General features: G+C 43.5%; 1 protein-coding gene across 1 annotated transcript in view; it reads left to right on the top strand.

Annotated features, from left to right (window-relative positions):
- The first annotated feature begins 5,389 nt into the window (after positions 1–5,389).
- The window catches only part of FAM227A (family with sequence similarity 227 member A), a 151,906-nt gene continuing 138,834 nt past the window's right edge, over positions 5,390–18,461 (top strand). The window contains exons 1-4 of the mRNA XM_021717910.1: positions 5,390–5,531; positions 7,310–7,392; positions 15,062–15,131; positions 15,998–16,074. Coding sequence (XP_021573585.1) covers positions 5,390–5,531; positions 7,310–7,392; positions 15,062–15,131; positions 15,998–16,074 — 372 coding nt within the window. The remainder of the gene's footprint in view (positions 5,532–7,309; positions 7,393–15,061; positions 15,132–15,997; positions 16,075–18,461) is intronic.

The following is an 18,461-nucleotide window of genomic DNA, read 5'->3' on the forward strand; positions in this document are numbered from 1 at the left end:
GCATGCGCAGTCCCGCCCCGGCCTCTACCATCGAGGAAAGAGGGGGCGTCCGGTGCGGCGGGGCCCCAGCGCGAGCCTGCACGGAGCACTCCAGCGAACTCCCCTCGGTATGTTAAAAGGCTAAACAAAGGAGATGTCTTCTGGGGTCATTTACACGGACCCCGTTATAGGCTCGGGTGAGGAGCTCCATTCACCCTCCCCGCACACGCATCGGTCGGGTCCCCCAGTCCCTTGCGAAGGCCGTCACTATGGTAACGGCGTCTCGCGGACACCTACGTGCTCACAAAGGTTCCATTGTTGTGGGAGAGGCGAAAAGTTGGTGGCCGCGCTCGGCGTTGCCCGGAGAACGCCTGGACTCACAGCAGCAAAATGCGCTTCTCCCTGACTCGCCTCCTCCCCCTCCCCGACCACAAGGCAAAGGGCACCTCTTCCTGGTGGATGTGGGGGCAACGGGTGTCAGGTCACCATCCCGAACTTTGCGGGGTCCCTTGAGGGACCTGTGGCGGAACCGGCTCTGGCTTTGTCAAATTCCACCGATGCTTTCAGGTAAGACAATCAGACGATGACCCGCCACCGGCAGCGTGCCCCTTCCTACATCCCTTGACTCTTCATCGGCTTCTACAAGCAAGGGAAACTGAAGTCCGGGGACTACTTCAAGGTCGCACAGTGAGCCAGGGGCAGAGAACTACCAGAGAATCAACTCAGATCTCCCAAAGTTCTAACAGCCAGTATCGTTGGTTCCATTTGAGAAATGAAGAAACTCAAGCCATTCAAAGAATGTTTACTGGTTGCCTGGTGGGTATATCAGGTCATCCATCCAGTAAATTGGGACAGGATTCAAAGGTCTCTGGTTCCAGACGCAGTTCTTTTTATTTATTTTTTATTTTTTATTTTTTGAATTGGAGTCTCACTCTTGCCCAGACTGGAGTGCAGTGGCCGCTCCTGGCCACCGCAGCCTCCACCTGCTGGGCTCCAGCGATCCTTCCACCTCAGCCTTCCAAGTAGCCGGAATTACAGGCATGCGCTACCACGTCCTGCTGATTTTTTGATTTATTGTCGAGATGAGGTCTCGCTGCCCAGGTGGGTCTCAAACTCGCGGGCTCAGGCAATCCACTCACCTCAGCCTCCCAAAGGCGCGGGATTACAGGCTGAGCCACCGAGCCCGGCTTATTTATTTACTTTTAAATTGGAGTCTCACTCTTGCCCAGGCTAGAGAGCAGTGGCACACTCACGGCCACCCCAGTGACAACCTGCTGAGCTCTGGTGATCCTCCCGCCTCAACCTTCCAAGTAGCCAGAACCACAGGTGCGCACTACCATGCCTGGCTCATTTTTGATTTATTGTAGAGATGAGGTCTCATGATGTTGCTCAGGCTGGTCTGGAACCCCTGGGCTCAGGCAGTCCTTTTGCCTCTACCTTCCAAAGTGCTGGAATTATAGGCATGAGCCACCACACCCAGCTAGGCACAGTTCTTTTAAAACTACATCATACTCATACTGCATAAAAGAAGCAAGAGTTTCATGTCCTAGAACCAAAATTTGCATGATTTGGCCTAGCACTGTCCAATAAAAACATAAAGCAGGCTACATATGTAATTTAGAATTTTCTAGTTAGCCACATTTTTTTTAAAAAGTGAGGCTGGACATGGTGGCTCATGCCTGTAATCTCAGCACTTTGGGAGGCTGAGGCAGAAGGATCACTTGAGGCCAAGAGTTCAAGACAGCCTGGACAACATAACGAGACCCTTGTCTCTATAAAAAACAAAAAAATTAGCCAGCTGTAATGGTGCCTGCCTGTAGTCCTAGCTACTCAAGAGGCTAAGACAGGAGAATTGCTTGGGCCCAGGAGTTCAAGACTCCAGTGAGCTATGATGGCACCGCTGCACTCCAACCTGAGCGACAGAGGGGACTCTGTCTCTAAAACAAACAAAGTTGAAATAAATTTGAATATTGTTATTTAAACATATAATCAGCATTTTAAAATATACCCTGCTTCCGTTTTAAATTTAAATAAATTAAAATGTTACTTCTTCAATCATACTGACTGAACTCCAAAGACTCAGTTGTTACATATGACTGGTGGCACAGGTCTAGCCTCTTCCTACCTTTCCAGCCTTGCTCCCATCTGCTTAGCTGGTATAGTCAGTTTTTCCCCTCTCCTTTTTCTAATTAACTTTTGCACTTCCTTCACCTTGATCTTCTTGACTAGGTCAAAACATACTATTATGTCATTTCATAGTGCTGTGTGCCTTCCTTCAAAGCAGTGGTAACTGTTACAATTCATAATTATGTGTGTCACTGTCCATTATTGTCTGTCTCCCCCTAGTAGATGTGAGCCCCATTAGGGCAGGGATCAAGTCTGGTTTAGCTCATCACCCTTTCCCCAGTAGGAGCACGCAGCTGACTGTGGTAGGTACTAAGTAAATAGTCTTTGTGTACCTGAAGGTGAAACTGAACAGAAGTCTGCTGGACATCAGAGTCAGCATTGTTTTTATATGCTCAAACATGTTAACTTTTTTTTTGTTTTGGATTAGAAAATATAGCTTGTTTAGAAAGTAAATTAGAGAGAAAGAAGAGATTCACCTCCCCAAGGTTAGAGAAGGGGACCAAAGCCAAGAAACATGGCGATGACCGTAGCTCAAAGAGCACATGGCCACACCAGAGTCTAGTAAGGCAGTGGCCCAAACATGTTAACTTTAAATGGTACATTCAAATCTCCAGCCAGAATGTGTGCTCCATAAGGTCAGAAGTTTTCTTATTCTTCCACTCATCTGCCCCCAGCACATAGTACGGTGCTTGCACAACGAAGCTATTTTTCCTCTCTTTCCTTTTTTCCTCCCCAAGTAATAACAGTTAAAACTTGTCATGTTTCAGAGAATACTTATCCTAAAATGGTGTGATGAAAAATTCAGAAGGGAACAGAGTGTATATTTTAGCCAATTCTCTTAGGAAGCTTGATGTTCAGTTCTCCCGTTTTAACTGAATTCTCCCATTGCCTATTAGTTATGAATAGTAGCATTAAGCCAAAACAAGAAGCTTCTTGCCAGGTTGTCCTAAGCTTGGCATCTCAGAGAACTTGTCTTTTTCCAGTCATGCTAGGGAGTGGGTAGGAGGAAAGTGAGAAACCCTGAAATGCACCTGCTTCCTCTTTACCCTTCCCCTTTGCCTGTTTCCCTAAAGGGTAGGAGCAGTGGAAGGAAATCATATTGACCCAGGCCTGGACCAGCCTTTCCAGCAATCCAGCAGCCCAAGGTAGATAGCCTCTTTGGACTAGAAAGAAGCATGGTGAGTGAACCTAAAAAAGAATCAAATAGTGAGTGAACCAATCTCTAAGGAGTAATTTGCCTAATGGAAAAAAGTGTAGAAGCCATTCCAGTTCAGTATTATAAGTCCTGTAACAGAGAAGTGAAAGCAGAAGCCTGGGCTTCACAAGACATGCAGACTTGGAATAATTTGAGAGGGTTTTCCACAAGATGTATCAGCTGGACTTAGTCAAATAGAGGGAACAGCATGTGCAAAGGCACAGAGGCACAAAGAGAGGACCAGGAAGAAGCTCAGTGGGTCAGGTATACAGGATGCTTGGCTGGGGAGAAGAGGGTGGAGCAAAGGCCTGACCGGAGGAGAGGAAAGAAGAGTATGCTGAAGGCACTTCAGTTAATTTTTTCACCAAACTCAATCTTTTCTCTCTCCTTCCATTGTGTCTGAGCCTCGTGAGGGCTGGATCTGAGTCTTTTACTTTATTATGACCAAGCCTATCGCATTAGGCTCTGGACACGGAGGGCCCACAAGTAGTAGTGATGGGCTCCCAGCCAATAAGCAAGGACCAGGAGAGCAGTCAGGTCAGAGTGTTCTAGAACATGGGAGAAAGGGTAGTGTGGGGTCAGTTTTCTGAGAAGGAACAGAAAGACTCAGACAGATCAGGAGCTTCCTACTGAGGATATGGGCCAATATCCTAGAGTCATAGCCTCTGAGAGCTGGAAAGGTTCTTAGGGTCACCTAATCCAAACCTCTTACTTCTACAGTTGAAGCTCAGAGTGGCAAAGAGATTTGATTTCTAGTTTGGGGAACTGACTTGCTGGGTGATCTGGATCCCTGGCCTTTCAGCACTCTAGTCTCCTTGTTTTTCTTTTTTTTTAATTTTTTTATTTTAAATATGTGGGGTACAAGCTGGGCCCGGTGGCTCAGCCTGTAATCCCGCACCTTGGGAGGCTGAGGTGAGTGAATTGCCTGAGCCCGCGGGTTCGAGACCTGCCTGGGCAACTTGATGAAACCTCATCTCTACAATAAATCAAAAAATTAGCCAGGTGTGGTAGCGCGCACCTGTAGTTCCAGCTACTTGGAAGGCTGAGGCGGAAGGGTCGCTGGAGCCCAGCAGGTCGAGGCTGGCTGGGAGTGGCCACTACACTCCAGTCTGGGCGACAGAGTGAGACTCCAGCTCAAAAAAAAAAATTAAATATATGGGGTATAATTCAGGCTAGGTAGTCTCCTTATTTTTAAAACTGGAACAATTTTTATCATGAGGGAGAGGGAGAGGCAGGCATCAGCTGATTGAAAGAACAACTACATATACAAGGGGGACCCCCAAAAACCTGAAATTTATTTTTTTAAAATTGTGTATTTATTCTTACATGTTTAAACTTTAATTCAACGTACTCTCCATTTGATGCAATACACCTATCAAGACACTTTTTCCACTGCTTAGAACATTTTTTGAACTCACAAATTTTGATGTCTTTTAGTGCTTCTGTCATTTTCTCTTTCACCTCTTCCACATCAGCAACACATTTCCATTTGAGGACTTTTTCATCTGGGGAAACAAAAAACAAGTTGCTTGAGGAGTGATTGGGTGATTAAGAATAGTGGGATATGGGGATCATGCCAATATTTTTAAAAATAAAAAACTACTGAACATATAGCACGGTGTGGACAGGTGCACTCATAAATCACTCATCATGAATTGGGCAAACATGTTGAAAGAATCTAAAAAAAATTCACTGAAGCCAAAAGCAGCCTCTCACAACAATGCTAACTGGTACACTGATTCCAGTGAGTTTCTAGAACACCTGTCTAGCGAGGGAAGTCTGTATTACAAGGGGCCTGCCCTCCAAAAGATAATTCTGAGTTTTTTGGGGTCTCCCCCCCTTACCTCAAAATCCTCAGTTAAGAATGAGCTTCTCAGACAAAAGCCTTTATTGCCCATGTAATGGAACATGTGCCTTGTCATTAGTAAGTGAGCATGGTTGGTCTTTTCCTCTTGTGTTTTCTAAGATGGTTCTATGCTATTTATTATTTCCAGGAGGATGATTGAATAAAGAACAAGACTGAAGTGGGAAATGGGAAGCTTTTAAAAGTGGAAATTTTTTGTTTGTCAGTATATAAGAAATCAGACAATGAGTCATCTTGCGAAGATGGAGGCCATCAACATAACTGCTTTACCGGTGATGCCTGTAGATGAGCAACTGGCTGTCTCACTCGTTGCACGGAATGCAATGGAGAACACTGTGGGGCAGGATTTAGAGGACAACCCACTCTGTATCCTTCTGGTGGTGTCACATATAATCTGACCAAATACACCTATCTTGAGTCATGCCACAGAGATGTAATCAGTGCTCAAGTCTGTAATACACATTACTTATTAGCTTATTCCTCATACATTCATTCATTTTTTGATTACGTATTCCCTACCCATCCTCTAAAAGAATTTGAGGCTGTTTGGATTGTTTGACTTGAATATTTTGTACTAATATAATCAGAAACAGCTCGAAAGGAAGAAATATTGGAAGTTATTTGTTGAAAGAATGAAGAAGGGGGGGACACTCATTTAAAAAAAAATTATTGCCTTCTTTCACTTCTACTTTCCAACGAACTGTAGTTATAGATGTTATTGATAGCAATTGAGAAGTCATGGTGCAGCCTCTACTCTCAGATGAGCATAAGACCCAGCTTTCACTTTTGTTATTCCAGTTGACCTTGTTTCTTCTCACCTGCCAGCCCTTCTACCTGGGCTGAGAGTTTGCCCCTTCTGGAATCGTCCAGGCTCTACCAGCATATTATTTCCCTGGCCCTGTCTTCACTAATCCTCATCTCATTTCTGACCCTGAGTTGTATTCCAGGATCATAGAACCGCATCTCTGGAGGACCTTAGAGCTTGTCCAGCAGATACCCTCTCACATTATAAATAATCCCAGGTCTTTCCATCTCATATAGAGCTCAGTTCCCTTCAAGTCATGCTGTCACCAGCCAAAGTACAGGCATCACTCTGCCCCCTTCACCTTCCACACTTCTCAGAAGCCCTTCTTAAGATGAGGAAAAATGTGATCCCATCAGAATCTGTTTCAGGGTTTCACTTTGCTGGGCCACTTTCCAGTGTCCCCTCTTTCTTCTTAATCCTACACTCATCTCCACCTAACAAGTCCATTTCACTTTCTGTGCTTTGTCATGACCCTTCTTGGCATCTTCATTTTTCAAGTATCATACAATTTATAAGACCACTTGAAGGTAATGGAAGTAAGAGTGAACCTTGCTTTATGTGAAGGGAGCAAGGGGTGATAGGATTATGGGGCTTTTATGAAGGCTATATCCTAAACCAGTGGAGGCTAAGACAGAGGCCAATGCAAAAGCTGAGAGGGTAACAAGAGGAGCCACAGAACTGAACAGATTTCAACAGTGATAAACAAGGTTGAGACTCCTTTTGACCCAGTCATCCCTCACCTGAAAATATCTCTTAAAGAAATATTCTAAAATATGGAAACACCTCTCTACATGATCAAGTGCATCTCAGCATTATTTATAATTGCAGAAAAAGTATAAACAACTTAGATATTCAATAGCCAAAGAACAGTTGAGTGTAATGAGGTATATCTTCTGAATGGATTAATATAATGTCATTTAAGATGATAATCATGAAGATTGTTTAGCCCTATGGAGAATGCTCATAATAATAAGTAGAAGAGAAGTCAGAGTAGTGAAACAGGCATACACTGATATTATCAAAATGTAAAAAAGTATGTATGTGAGAAATACTGGAAAGAACGCTCCCTAAATCCTCACAGAGTTGTTAGGGAGGCAGTATTATAGATGGTTCCTTTTTCCTTTTATATGTTCCAAGGTGTTTATATTATGGTCAACTTTCATTTATAATTTGTAAAGTGGTTCATTTAAAACAAGATAAATGTGAATGTTTGCAAAGAAAATAATTAAGCAGAGAGGCTACACAGACAGGGCTGCCCTCCTTGCCAGGCTCCTGGCATGCTCCATCTGCTGTGTATGTAATTACCACCCAAGAGTTTCCTTAGCAGATTCACTCCCAGCATGCCTTATTGGCTCCATGCACCAGGTAAACCAGAAAATTGCTGAAATAGATCTGCATCTCAACCCGTTGGACAATAGCCTGGTGAGTTATGGGTGCTGGAGCTGAGTCAAGTCATCAAGGTGTGCAGTGCCCTAGGGCCTTTCCATTCATTTGAAAACATGTTTACAAAAATTGAGGTCTCAAAGTAAATTTTTAAAAAGTAATCAGCTTTATTTTTTTTAGAGCAGTTTTAAGTTCATAGCAAAATTGAGCAGAAAGTGCAAGAGTTTTCTCATATGTCCCCTCCTCCTGCACACACACAACCTCCCCTGCTATCAACATTCCTCAGCACAATGGTGTATTTGTTACAATCAATGAACCTATATTGACACATCATTATCATCCAACATCCATTGTTTACATTAGTGTTTACTCTTGGTGTTGTACAGTCTATGTGTTTGGGTAAATACATAATGATATGTATCCACCACTGTAGCATAATATAGAATAGTTTCACTGCCTTAAAAAGTCTCTGTGCCCTGTCTGTTCATTTCTTTTTACCCCCTGTCCTCTGGCAACCACTGATTGTTTTTTCTTTTTTTTTTCTACTGTCTCCATAGTTTTTCCTTTCCCAGGATGTCATATGGTTGGAATCACACACAATATAGCCTATTCAGTTTGGTTTCTTAGTAATATGCATTTAAGTTTCACTTAGTAATATGCATTTAAGTTTCCTCCATATCTTTTCATGGCTTGATAGCTCATTTCTTTTTTAGGGCTGAATAGTATTCTGTTGTTTGGATGTACCATAGTTTTTTTATCTACTACTCAAGGACATTTTGGTTGCTTCCATATTTTGGCAATTATGACTAAAGCTGCTACAAGCATCTGTGTACAGATTTTTGTGTGGACACAAGTTTTCACTTCATTTGGGTAGATACTAAAGAACACAATTGCGAGATCGTATGGTAAAAGTATGTTTAGTTTCGTAAGAAATTGACACTCTGTCAAAGTGACGGTACCATCTTGCCTTCACATCAGCAATGAATGAGGGTTTCTGTTGCTCCACATCCTCACCAGCATTTGATGTTGTCAGTTTTTGGATTTGGGCCATTCCAGTAAGTATGTAGCAGTGTCTTGTTTTGCATTTTCCTGATGACATATAATGTGGGTCATCTTTTCTTTTCTCTTTTTTTTTGAGTCAGTCTCACTCTGTCACCCAGGTTGGAGTACAGTGGCACGCTCAGAGCCACGGCAGCCTCAACCTGCGGGGTTCAGGCAATCCTTCTACCTCAGCCTTCCACAAAGCTGGAACTACAGCCTTCCACGAAGCTGGGGTGGCACTACCACACCCAGCTTATTTTTTTTTATTTTATTGTAGAGACGAGGTCTCACCAAGTTAACCAGGCTGGTCTCAAACCCCTGAACTCAGGCAATCCTCTCTTCTTGGCCTCCCAAAGTGTTAGGATTACAGGCTTGAGCCACCGAGCCCAGCCTGCTTCTTTCCATATGCTTATTTGTCATCTATCTTCTTTGGTGAGGTGTCCATTCAAGTATTTGGCCCATTTTTTAAATGAAGTTGTTTTCTTATTGTTGAATTTTAAGGTTTCTTTGTATATTTTGAATAACAGTCATTTACTGGATATGTCTTTTGCAAATATTTTATCCCAGTCTGTAACTTGTTGCTTTGGTCTCTTGATGGTGTTTTTTGCAGAGCAGAAATTCGTAATTTTAATTTAATCTAGCTTATCAATTCCTTCTTTCATGGATTGTGTCTATGGAGTCACATATAAAAAGAAACCACCGAACCCAAGTTCATCTAAGTTTTCTCCTGTGTTATCTGTTAGGGGTTTTCTAGTTTTGTGTCTTACATTTAACATTGTAATCCATTTTGAGTTAACTTTTGTGATCACTGGAGTTTTTAACTCTCAGAGTTATCTGTACTGAGCCTCCAGCAATTCCTTAATGATGGTTTAGGTTGTCCTACTAGTTGCTGTGGAGGTTTCAGCTCATGGGTTTATTCTCTTGTAAACTGTGATTCTCTGGATCTGCCTAGCCATCTCTCCAATTTTGGAGTGGCAGTTTGCCATGTGACATCAGTTCTCTGACAGACCCAAAAAGAAGTATTGATTTTTCAGTTTGCTCAGCTTTTTACTTATTAGGACAGAATGGTGACTTCTGAGTTCCTGATGTATGAGAATGGAAGCCAGAAGTCTGAAGATTAACTTTTGATTTACATTTATTTAAAAAAATAATTCTCACACACACACACACACACACACACACACACACACACACACACACACACAGCTTGTTGGGAGGCAGGAGTTCTAAGGGTTAAGCAAGTAGCAGTTGAGTAGCACAGCTCCTTCAAGATGGAAGAACACTGGAATGAATCATCTATAAGTGTCTTTTTAGCTACCTTGAGTTTTGGCACTAGTATGCATTTGATTTTTATTTTTAACTGCACTCAAGAAATCTGAGGCATAGCAGCTGGGCACGGTGGCTCATGCCTGTAATCCCAGTACTTTGGGAGGCTGAGACTTGTGGATTGCCTGAGTCCGCAGGTTCGAGACCAGCCTGGGCAACTTGGCGAGACCTTGTCTCTACAGTAAATCAAAAAATTAGCCAGGTGTGATGGCGCATGCCTGTAGTTCCAGCTACTTGGAAGGCTGAGGTGGAAGGATTGGATCACCTGAGCTCAGCAGGCTGAGGCTGCAGTGGCCATGAGTATGCCACTGCATCTCAAAAAGTCAAAAAGAAAGAAAGAAGGAAGGAAGGAAGGAAGGAAGGAAGGAAGGAAGGAAGGAAGGAAGGAAGAAAAGAAAAATCTGAGGCATAAGAAAGAAAGAAAGAAAGAAATCTGAGGCATAAGAAAGAAAGAAAGAAAGAAAGAAAGAAAGAAAGAAAGAAAGAAAGAAAGAAAGAAATCTGAGGCATAAATCTTAAAATCTCCAAGATATGAAAATATAGAGATTTGAAAATGAGAACAACTAAGCAATATCGCCAAACCCACAGTCCCCACTAAGGGCCTGCTCCTCAGTGGTCTCAGGTTTATTGTTTAGGGGTCAATTCCACATGCTGGTCTGACCAGATGGGCCTGTACAGCTCAGTGAGTTCACCTGCCTCCCTCTCATGCATAGTGACTGTGAGGAGAAGGATTCTAATGATGAAGATTTACTCTTTGAGAGATCTTATGTACTGCACACAACTTAACTCTCTAACCTACAGGTTTTTCATTTCCACCACAGATTGCTCACTGGCAGTCTGTGTGCCAAGTCCAGGCTGCCCATGTATTTTCATTGGTCTGCACCAGCTGGTCTGATGCAGACCCAGACTTCTGCCAGGGTCTGCCTTTCCACATGGCAGTCATCAGCTGGAGCAGAAGAGCAATGGCTCACTTTATCAGAGCATGAGCTCTCCATTTCGCCACAGTTCCCGCTACTTCCTACTATTCCTGACATGGAGGCCGAGTGTCACTTGCCATGTTACGTGTGACTTGCTTCACTCCTCTGTTATTACCTGTGTCTTCAGACACAATGGAAGGGTCTCGGGCTAGATGAGAACCTGAAGTCAGTTGATTGAGAGGAAGGCCTTCTCTTTGAGTCCCAGCCTGGCCCAGTCAAAGTCCACTGTGCTTCCCTGTCTCTCCTCTTTCCCCCTCTTCCTCCTCCTCTTCATTGCTTCCCTCTGCCTCTTTGTCTGACTTAGCCCCGCTCCTTTACTTTCTGCCAGTCCATCCTCCTGACATCTTGCCTTCTACCAAGCTCCTCTGTCTCCAGACCCCTGATGTCAGGATTTCCCTCTATAGTTTTTAGCTTCACCATCACTCCAATTTTTCCAGTACTGACTTTTGGACTCAGTTCTGTTCTGGAGTCAATCTTTTTGTCTTGTTTTAAAAATTGCCAGACTCAGTGGCTCAGCCTGTAATCCTGCGCCTTTGGGAACCTGAGGTGAGTGGATTGCCTGAGGCCGCGGGTTCGAGACCCACCTGGGCAGGCGAGACCTCATCTCTACAATAAATCAAAAAATCAGCCGGGTGTGGTAGCGCATGCTTATAATTCTGGCTACTTGGAAGGCTGAGGCGGAAGGATCGCCGGAGCCCAGCAGGTCGAGGCTGCGGTGGCTGGGAGCGGCCACTGCACTCCAGTCCGGGCGACAGAGTGAGACTCCAACTCAAAAAAAAAAAATTGTAAATAGCAAGGTAACACATGCTTATTCTAAAATACATTCAAATAATCTACAAGCATATGAGTAAAAAGTGAAAGTCATCTTTCCACCAGTCCCATTTTCCTCCCTAAAAGTAACAGTTGCTAATCGTATGGCATGTATCTTTCCAGAACTTTAAAAATACATTTAGAAAAATATATAGCATGTATCCTTAATTATTATTTTCTTTTTTTTGACATAAGTGGAATTATACGACAAATTTTGTTTTGTAACCTGCTTTTGTTTTCTCATGTTTATTTATCTATTTATTTGTTTTTAGCGTAAATATCTCTTGGAGATTTTTCAGAATGACCTGCCCCATCCTTGTAATGGCTGCGTAATATTCTATAGGCTGAATATGGCATAATTTATATAAATATTCCCTATTGATAAATATTTCAATGACATTTTCACCATAGTGAACAAATGAATATTTCTGTATATGTATCTTGGGACTCATTTGCAAATATTTCTGCAGGATAGAGCCCTAGAAGGGAAGTTTTAAATTTTAGAAAATAAAGTCAAATTAATCTTCACATAGGTGAAGTCATTCTTTACCAATGCAGAAAGAGGCCACTAGCTTCAGTCTCTTCTATACCACAGCTGAGTAGAGCATAGAATTAAATTGTGAATAAAAGCAAAATATGCACACACACTATTTGGAGTGATTCCAATGTAAGTTAAAAAGCACCCTGTGTGTGTTTGTGTACATTCATCCTGGGAGACAGCATAGACGGGAAGCACAGGCTCTGGAATAAGACTGTGAGAGTTGAAATTCCTGCTCTGTTGTTCTCTTGCATTGTGATATCAGGTAAATTATTTAGCCTTTATGAGTCTCAGTTTCCTGCAAAAAGTGATAACATTAATAATGTGTCTAACTCATGGAGTTGCAGGAGATAGATGGGTTAAAACTCATGCAAGCCAGGCTAGGCTTGGTGGCTTAGACTGTAATCCTAGCACTTTGGAAGGCTGAGACAAGTGGATTGCCTGAACCCATGGGTTTGAGACCTACCCAGGCAACTTGGCAAGACCTCATCTCTACAATAAATCAAAAATTAGCTGGGCGTGGTGGTGTACACCTGTAGTTCCAGCTATTTGGAAGGCTGAGGCGGAAGGATCGCCGGAACACAGCAAGTCGAGGCTGCGGTGGCCGGGAAAGGCCACTGAACTCCAGTCTGGGTGACAGAGTGAGACTCTAACTCAAAAAAAAAAAAAAACCAAAAAACTAATGCAAGCCCTTAGCTCAGGGTTAGGAAGAATGCCTGGCTCAGAGCAAGACATTGTATGTGTATAAATGTATTATATAAGAAGGAAGTCCAGATAGACCAAATGGCTAATTGAGTCAGCTCTGGAGAGAGGCATGGGATGGAAGATAGATACATTTTTTTTACTCCATAAAATTCTGTAATATTTGGGTATTTTAAGATAAGAACGTACATATATGTCACTTCTGTGATTTTTTAAATAATAATTTTAAAAATCAGGATAAAGAATAGCTACCCTCCCAGAAGCAGGATCTTGGGCTTTTTAAGACCACCCAGCACTGGCATAGCTCCTTGAGTGTTCATTATTGTCATTCAGAACCAGGATGACATTGTCAGGAGCAGTCTTGGTCCCCACATGATCTGGAGGAAGGGACCCCTTGCCTATTCTTCCTGCTCACCTGCCTAGGCATCTGGTCAGATCTGTCAGTAATGACTGCCTGCTGCCACCAGAACCCATCCCTGAGCTCCCTATCCACCATGCCCTTTTGCCATGCCCTTTATACACCAGGCCTTAACTGTGAAGCCACTTCTTCTGGGTCAGCTTACACAGCCAGACTGGCTTCTCCAGCATTCAGCTGCCCTGGCAGATGGCACTGCACACCTGGTGCATAAGAAGTGCTTATATATAGATGTGCACTCGTGATTGATTGATTCATCTCGTTCTGAATGAGGTCTTCTGAGTCAGACCTCTGAGTCTCATGCCCAGGTCTCAAGCTGTGCCCTAGTTCTGCCCCCTTCTCCCATGCCCTAGGGGTGGGTTTCTCTCTAGTCTCTGACCATGAACCTTGCCTAGTTCTTTCCAGACTTACTCCCTTGATAGCTAGTTTGCGCACCATTACAGCCTTGCTGTCCACCCTAGCTCTTGGCCTGAAGGTCACTTCTCTAAAAAGGCCTTCCCTACACTTTCAACCCAAGCCTGATGTAGCCACCCTTCTGGGCATGCTCCTGGCATCCTGTTCCTCCCTGTGGCAGCCCCAATCACTTGTAATTACCTGCTTCTTCCCCATTAGTCTGTGAGCCCTTGGAGGGCAGGGAAGGCATTCACTGTTCACTGTTGTGTCCTCAATGTAGGGCACAGCATTGACCTTTAGTAGGTTCTCAGGAAATATTTGTGGAATGTATGATACATTCACAGATTCTAGCTTCTCATCTGTATTTCAGTCTTGTATTTCCAGCTACCTAAAACTGTGATATCTGTACCTAACCAATCATAGGCCTCTTCTGGGAGCTTTTTTTTGTTTTCCCAAGACAGGTCCTCTGTGACCGCTTCGGCTCCTACTGGTCTCACGTGTTTGAATCTTAAACTCAGCTACTTAGCACTTAATTATTCCATGTGTGTTAATTTGGCTCTTCAAATAGGTTTTAAGTCCCTTGAGGCCAGAACACAGAATCATACTTCTTTGCTAATTTTGTTACTCAAGCACATGGCTTGATTCTTGGTTGACAATCAGTGCAACTTGTTGGGTCACTGACATTCTTTTTTTTTTTTCTTTTTTTTGGGGGGGGCTTAGTGGGTGTGGGTGGGGTGGAATCAGAAATCAAGAGAAGTTTCTTTTTTTTTTGAGTCGAAGTCTCACTCTGTTGCCCAGACTGGAGTGCAGTGGCCGCTCCCGGCCACCACAGCCTCAACTGCTGGACTCTGGCTATCCTTCCGCCTCAGCCCTCCAAGTAGCGGGAACTACAGGAGCGCGCCACCACGCCCAGCTAATTTTTTTTTGATTTATTGTAGAGATGAGGTTTCGCCAAGTTGCCCAGGCTGGTCTCGAACCCACAGGCTCAGGCAATTCACTCCTCTCAGCCTCCCAAAGCACGGGATTACAGGCTGAGACACCGAGCCCAGCTAAGAGAAGTTTCTTATGAGAGATCAAGAGTATGCAATAGTTACCCCTTACTGAACAGCTCCTATCTGATAACTTCTGTGCTAGTGTTTTAAAATACATTAAATTCTTTATCTCTGATTCTTATAAGAACCCTGGATGGTAGGAATTATTATCCCCCTTTTACAGAGACATTAAACAATAGTTTGTAACCCATGAGGCCGTGATTAAAACCCTGTTCTAAATTCTGTATTCCTCAAACATGTAGCAGCCAGGAGCCGGGGCACTGTGAGGGGGTGAGGACACACAGGGGGATGATGTTAGTGACATTGATGGTCACCGGCCCTACTACTTTCGGGGAAGACAAGGTGCTAGCCACAAACTTTGCTCCAGGTCTTTTGTACACCAATAAGAGAAAAGGCTGGTCCCAGGATTTGCATTAATCCCTAATGTCCTATTTTTTCCCCCCAATTTTTGAAGGCCATTGAGAGATTTGAGTTGGAGAAGAATGCTTTAGAAGAGAAAAGTCACAGCAGCCCAGGAGACAGAGGCAAAAATCCTTTCTCTTAGCTTTAATGTGTTTTCATGGGGTTTGGGTTTTTTAGTATTTAAAATGCAATTAAGTAGAAAGTCAGAGTTTCAGGTGAAGATGTTTTTCTCTTCTTCTGAAGGAGTCTTACATCTGACTTCTTGGCAGTAGCTAAGGAAGGAGGGAGGGCTAGTCCCATTTAGAGACCACCTACAATGTGACGCATGGCGCCAGGTGCTCTCATTCACATTCCTGGATTAAATTTTTATAACACCCCTGCCTGGGAGGTGGGTACCATTGAAAACAAAGCAAAAATAAATAAATATATATATATATATATATATATATATTTTTTTTTTTTTTTTTTTTTAAATAGGAATCTCACTCTGTTGCCCAAGCTGGAGTTCAGTAGCACACCCATGGCCACGGCAGCCTCAACCTCCTGGGCTCAGGCAATCTTTCCGCCTCAGCCTTCCAAGTAACTGGAACCACATCTGTTAATTCCAGCACTTTGGGAGGCTGACACAAGAGGATCACTTGAGTCCAGGGGTTCGAAACCAGCCGGGGCAATATGACAAGACCTCATCTCTACAATAATTTTTTTTTAATTAGCCAGGCGTGGTGGCACACACCTGTAATTCCAGCTGCTTGGAAGGCTGAGGTGGCAGAATCTCCTGAGCCCAGCAGGTTGTGGCTGTGGTGGCTGTGAACGTGCCACTGCACTCCAGCATGGACAACAGAGTGAGACTCCAACTCTAGATAGATAGATAGATAGATAGATAGATAGATAGATAGATAGATAGATAGATAAACAGTTATAATTACCACATAGCTGTGGACAGACCCTGTGGTTACTAATTTATTTCTCTTCCTCCATTTTTCTGCAGTTAAGAGACAAAGAAAAGCACAGTATTCCTGCAAAGGCTCACAACTCAGGAATGCTAAATCTTGTCCTATAAAAAGGGTAAGGAAGCTATTGCTGTGTCAGTTTCTGACTAGCTTCTGCTGGGCATAAAACTTTTTATTCCTGGGGAGGGAACACTTGGCCCCTGGGTGGTGATTATGAAGGAAAATAAGAGTTCCCTTTTCAAAAGAGGGTCTTAACATAATTTAGCAACTCTAGAGTTTCTCATGACACTCCTGAAAGGGAGAACTGACCCTAGCCTCAGAATGGGGAGTGTTGCAGAGGTCATGTATCTGATTAGTTTTAGGGCTTAGAAGGTACTTCTCCTAGGAGACAATGAGTCCAGGTCTAGCTCAGAGCCACCGTGCTGCGCAACTCCAAGGTGCCATCCACACAGCAGGTTCCTGTGAGGTTGTTCTGAGTCACAACCCACACTGGTGTTGCCAATTGCTATGAATGCCCCCAGAAACAGATTCAGGAGCAGTCAGGTGACTTAACCAGGGTCATGCAACACTGATGGCAGGCTGGGCTTCCTACCTAGTGCTCTACCTGGAGGTGGGACCCTCCCCGCTGCCTCCCCTGCAGCAATCTGGCCCCACCTCACAGCCACTCCAGTTAAGGTCCTCTGAGGAGGTCATATGTATGCAAACCTTTAAACACTGGAGAATATGAAACAGTATGTTATTCTTATCCTTTTTACACTGTTTAGCCTAAGAAATTCCAAACCAGCACAAAGCCTAATGGTTGAGAGTCTGCGTTGAAACTGTCATACTGACCAAGCATACCTAAGTGTCCTGCCCAAGGTGGCACAGCTAGCACAACGGAGCTGCCACTGACTCCAGGTTGTCTGACTCAGAGGCAGTATGAGTACAGTGAATCACTGAATTTCTGTCGATCACTGTAGCCCAATTAGGAAGTCACTCAGTTCATCTAAATGTTTCAGTAGGTGGCTTTGGGTGGTGATCAGTTTTCTCTTTCTACTTTTCTTTTTTTTTTTTGAGGAGTCTCACTCTGTCGCCCAGACTGGAGTGCAGTGGCTGCTCCCATCCACTGCAGCCTCGATCTGCTGGGCTCTGGCGATCCTTCCGCCTCAGCCTTCCAAGTAGCTGGAACTACAGGCGCGCACTACCACGCCCGGCTAATTTTTGATTTATTGTAGAGATGAGGTCTCGCCAAGTTGCCCAGGCGGGTCTTGAACCCACGGGCTCAGGCAATCCACTCACCTCGATCTCCCAAAGTGCTGGGATTACAGGCTGAACCACCGAACCCAGCCTCTACTTTTCTTATTTTTACATTTTCTTATAATCAGTGTTTTAGTTTATTCTAAAGATCAATTTAATGATATATATTAAACTCCATAAAGCTAATTCTATCCTTTGATCCAATTTTACAGTTTTGAGGAATTCACACTAAATAATCCTAAAGGGAAGGAAACTACATGTTCCAAGTTTGTTTGTTTGTTTTTCTTTCTGTTTTTTTTTTGGTTTTTTTTTTAGTCAATGTCTCCCTCTGTTGCCCAGGCTGGAGTGCAGTGACAAAAACCACAGCTCACTGAAGCCTTGACCTCCTAGGCTCAGGTGATCCTTCCACCTCAGCCAGCTGAGTAGCTAGGACTATAGGCACATGCCATTACACCCAGCTAATGTTTGTATTTTTTGTAGAGATGAGGTCTCACCATGTTGCCCTAGCTGCTCTTGAACTCCAGGACTCAAGTGATCCTCCCTCCTCAGCCTCCCAAAGTGCTAGGATTAGAGGCATGAGCCACTGCGCCTGGCCACTCCAGGTTGTTAATGACAGTAATATTAACTGGAAGTAATCAGTGAGTAGTTCATTATATTATGACATATCTTCTTAACAGTATATAATCATTTTAAATGATAATTTTCAGGACAACATAGCTATGTGAAAAATCTAAATTAAAGTGGACCAGGCTCAGTGACTCACACCTGTGATCCCAACAGTTTGAGGGACTGAAAGTCACTTGAGGCCAGAAGTTTGAGACCAACCTGGGCAATGTAGCAAGATGTCCTCTCTACTAAAAAAAAACAAAAATAAAAAAAAAAAATTAACCAGTCATAGTGATGTGTGCCTGTAGTCCCAGCTACATGGGAGGCCAAGGTGGGAGGATCACTTGCGCCCAGGAGTTTGAGGCTACAGTGAGCTATGATCGCGCCACTGCCCTCCAGCTTAGACAACAGAGCCAGACCCTGTCTCAAAAATTAAATTAAAATAAAATGGATAAAGCAGGACATAAAAATTATATATACATCATGATTGAAGTTACATGTATGTATTTGTATACATTTGCTCAAAGCCTGTAAGGGAAAATAGAAATAATGAACATAGATGTTTGGTAAGGGGTCCTGGAGTCATGACCGCCTCCTCATTTTCTCAATATTCTATAAGGTTGTTATACTGTCTTCATAATAAAAAAGGGAAGACAGCCT

Source organism: Carlito syrichta, unplaced genomic scaffold, assembly GCF_000164805.1.
Source record: "Carlito syrichta isolate Samal-C Ts95f unplaced genomic scaffold, Tarsius_syrichta-2.0.1 Scaffold311496, whole genome shotgun sequence".
NCBI classification, from domain to species: Eukaryota; Metazoa; Chordata; class Mammalia; order Primates; family Tarsiidae; genus Carlito; species Carlito syrichta.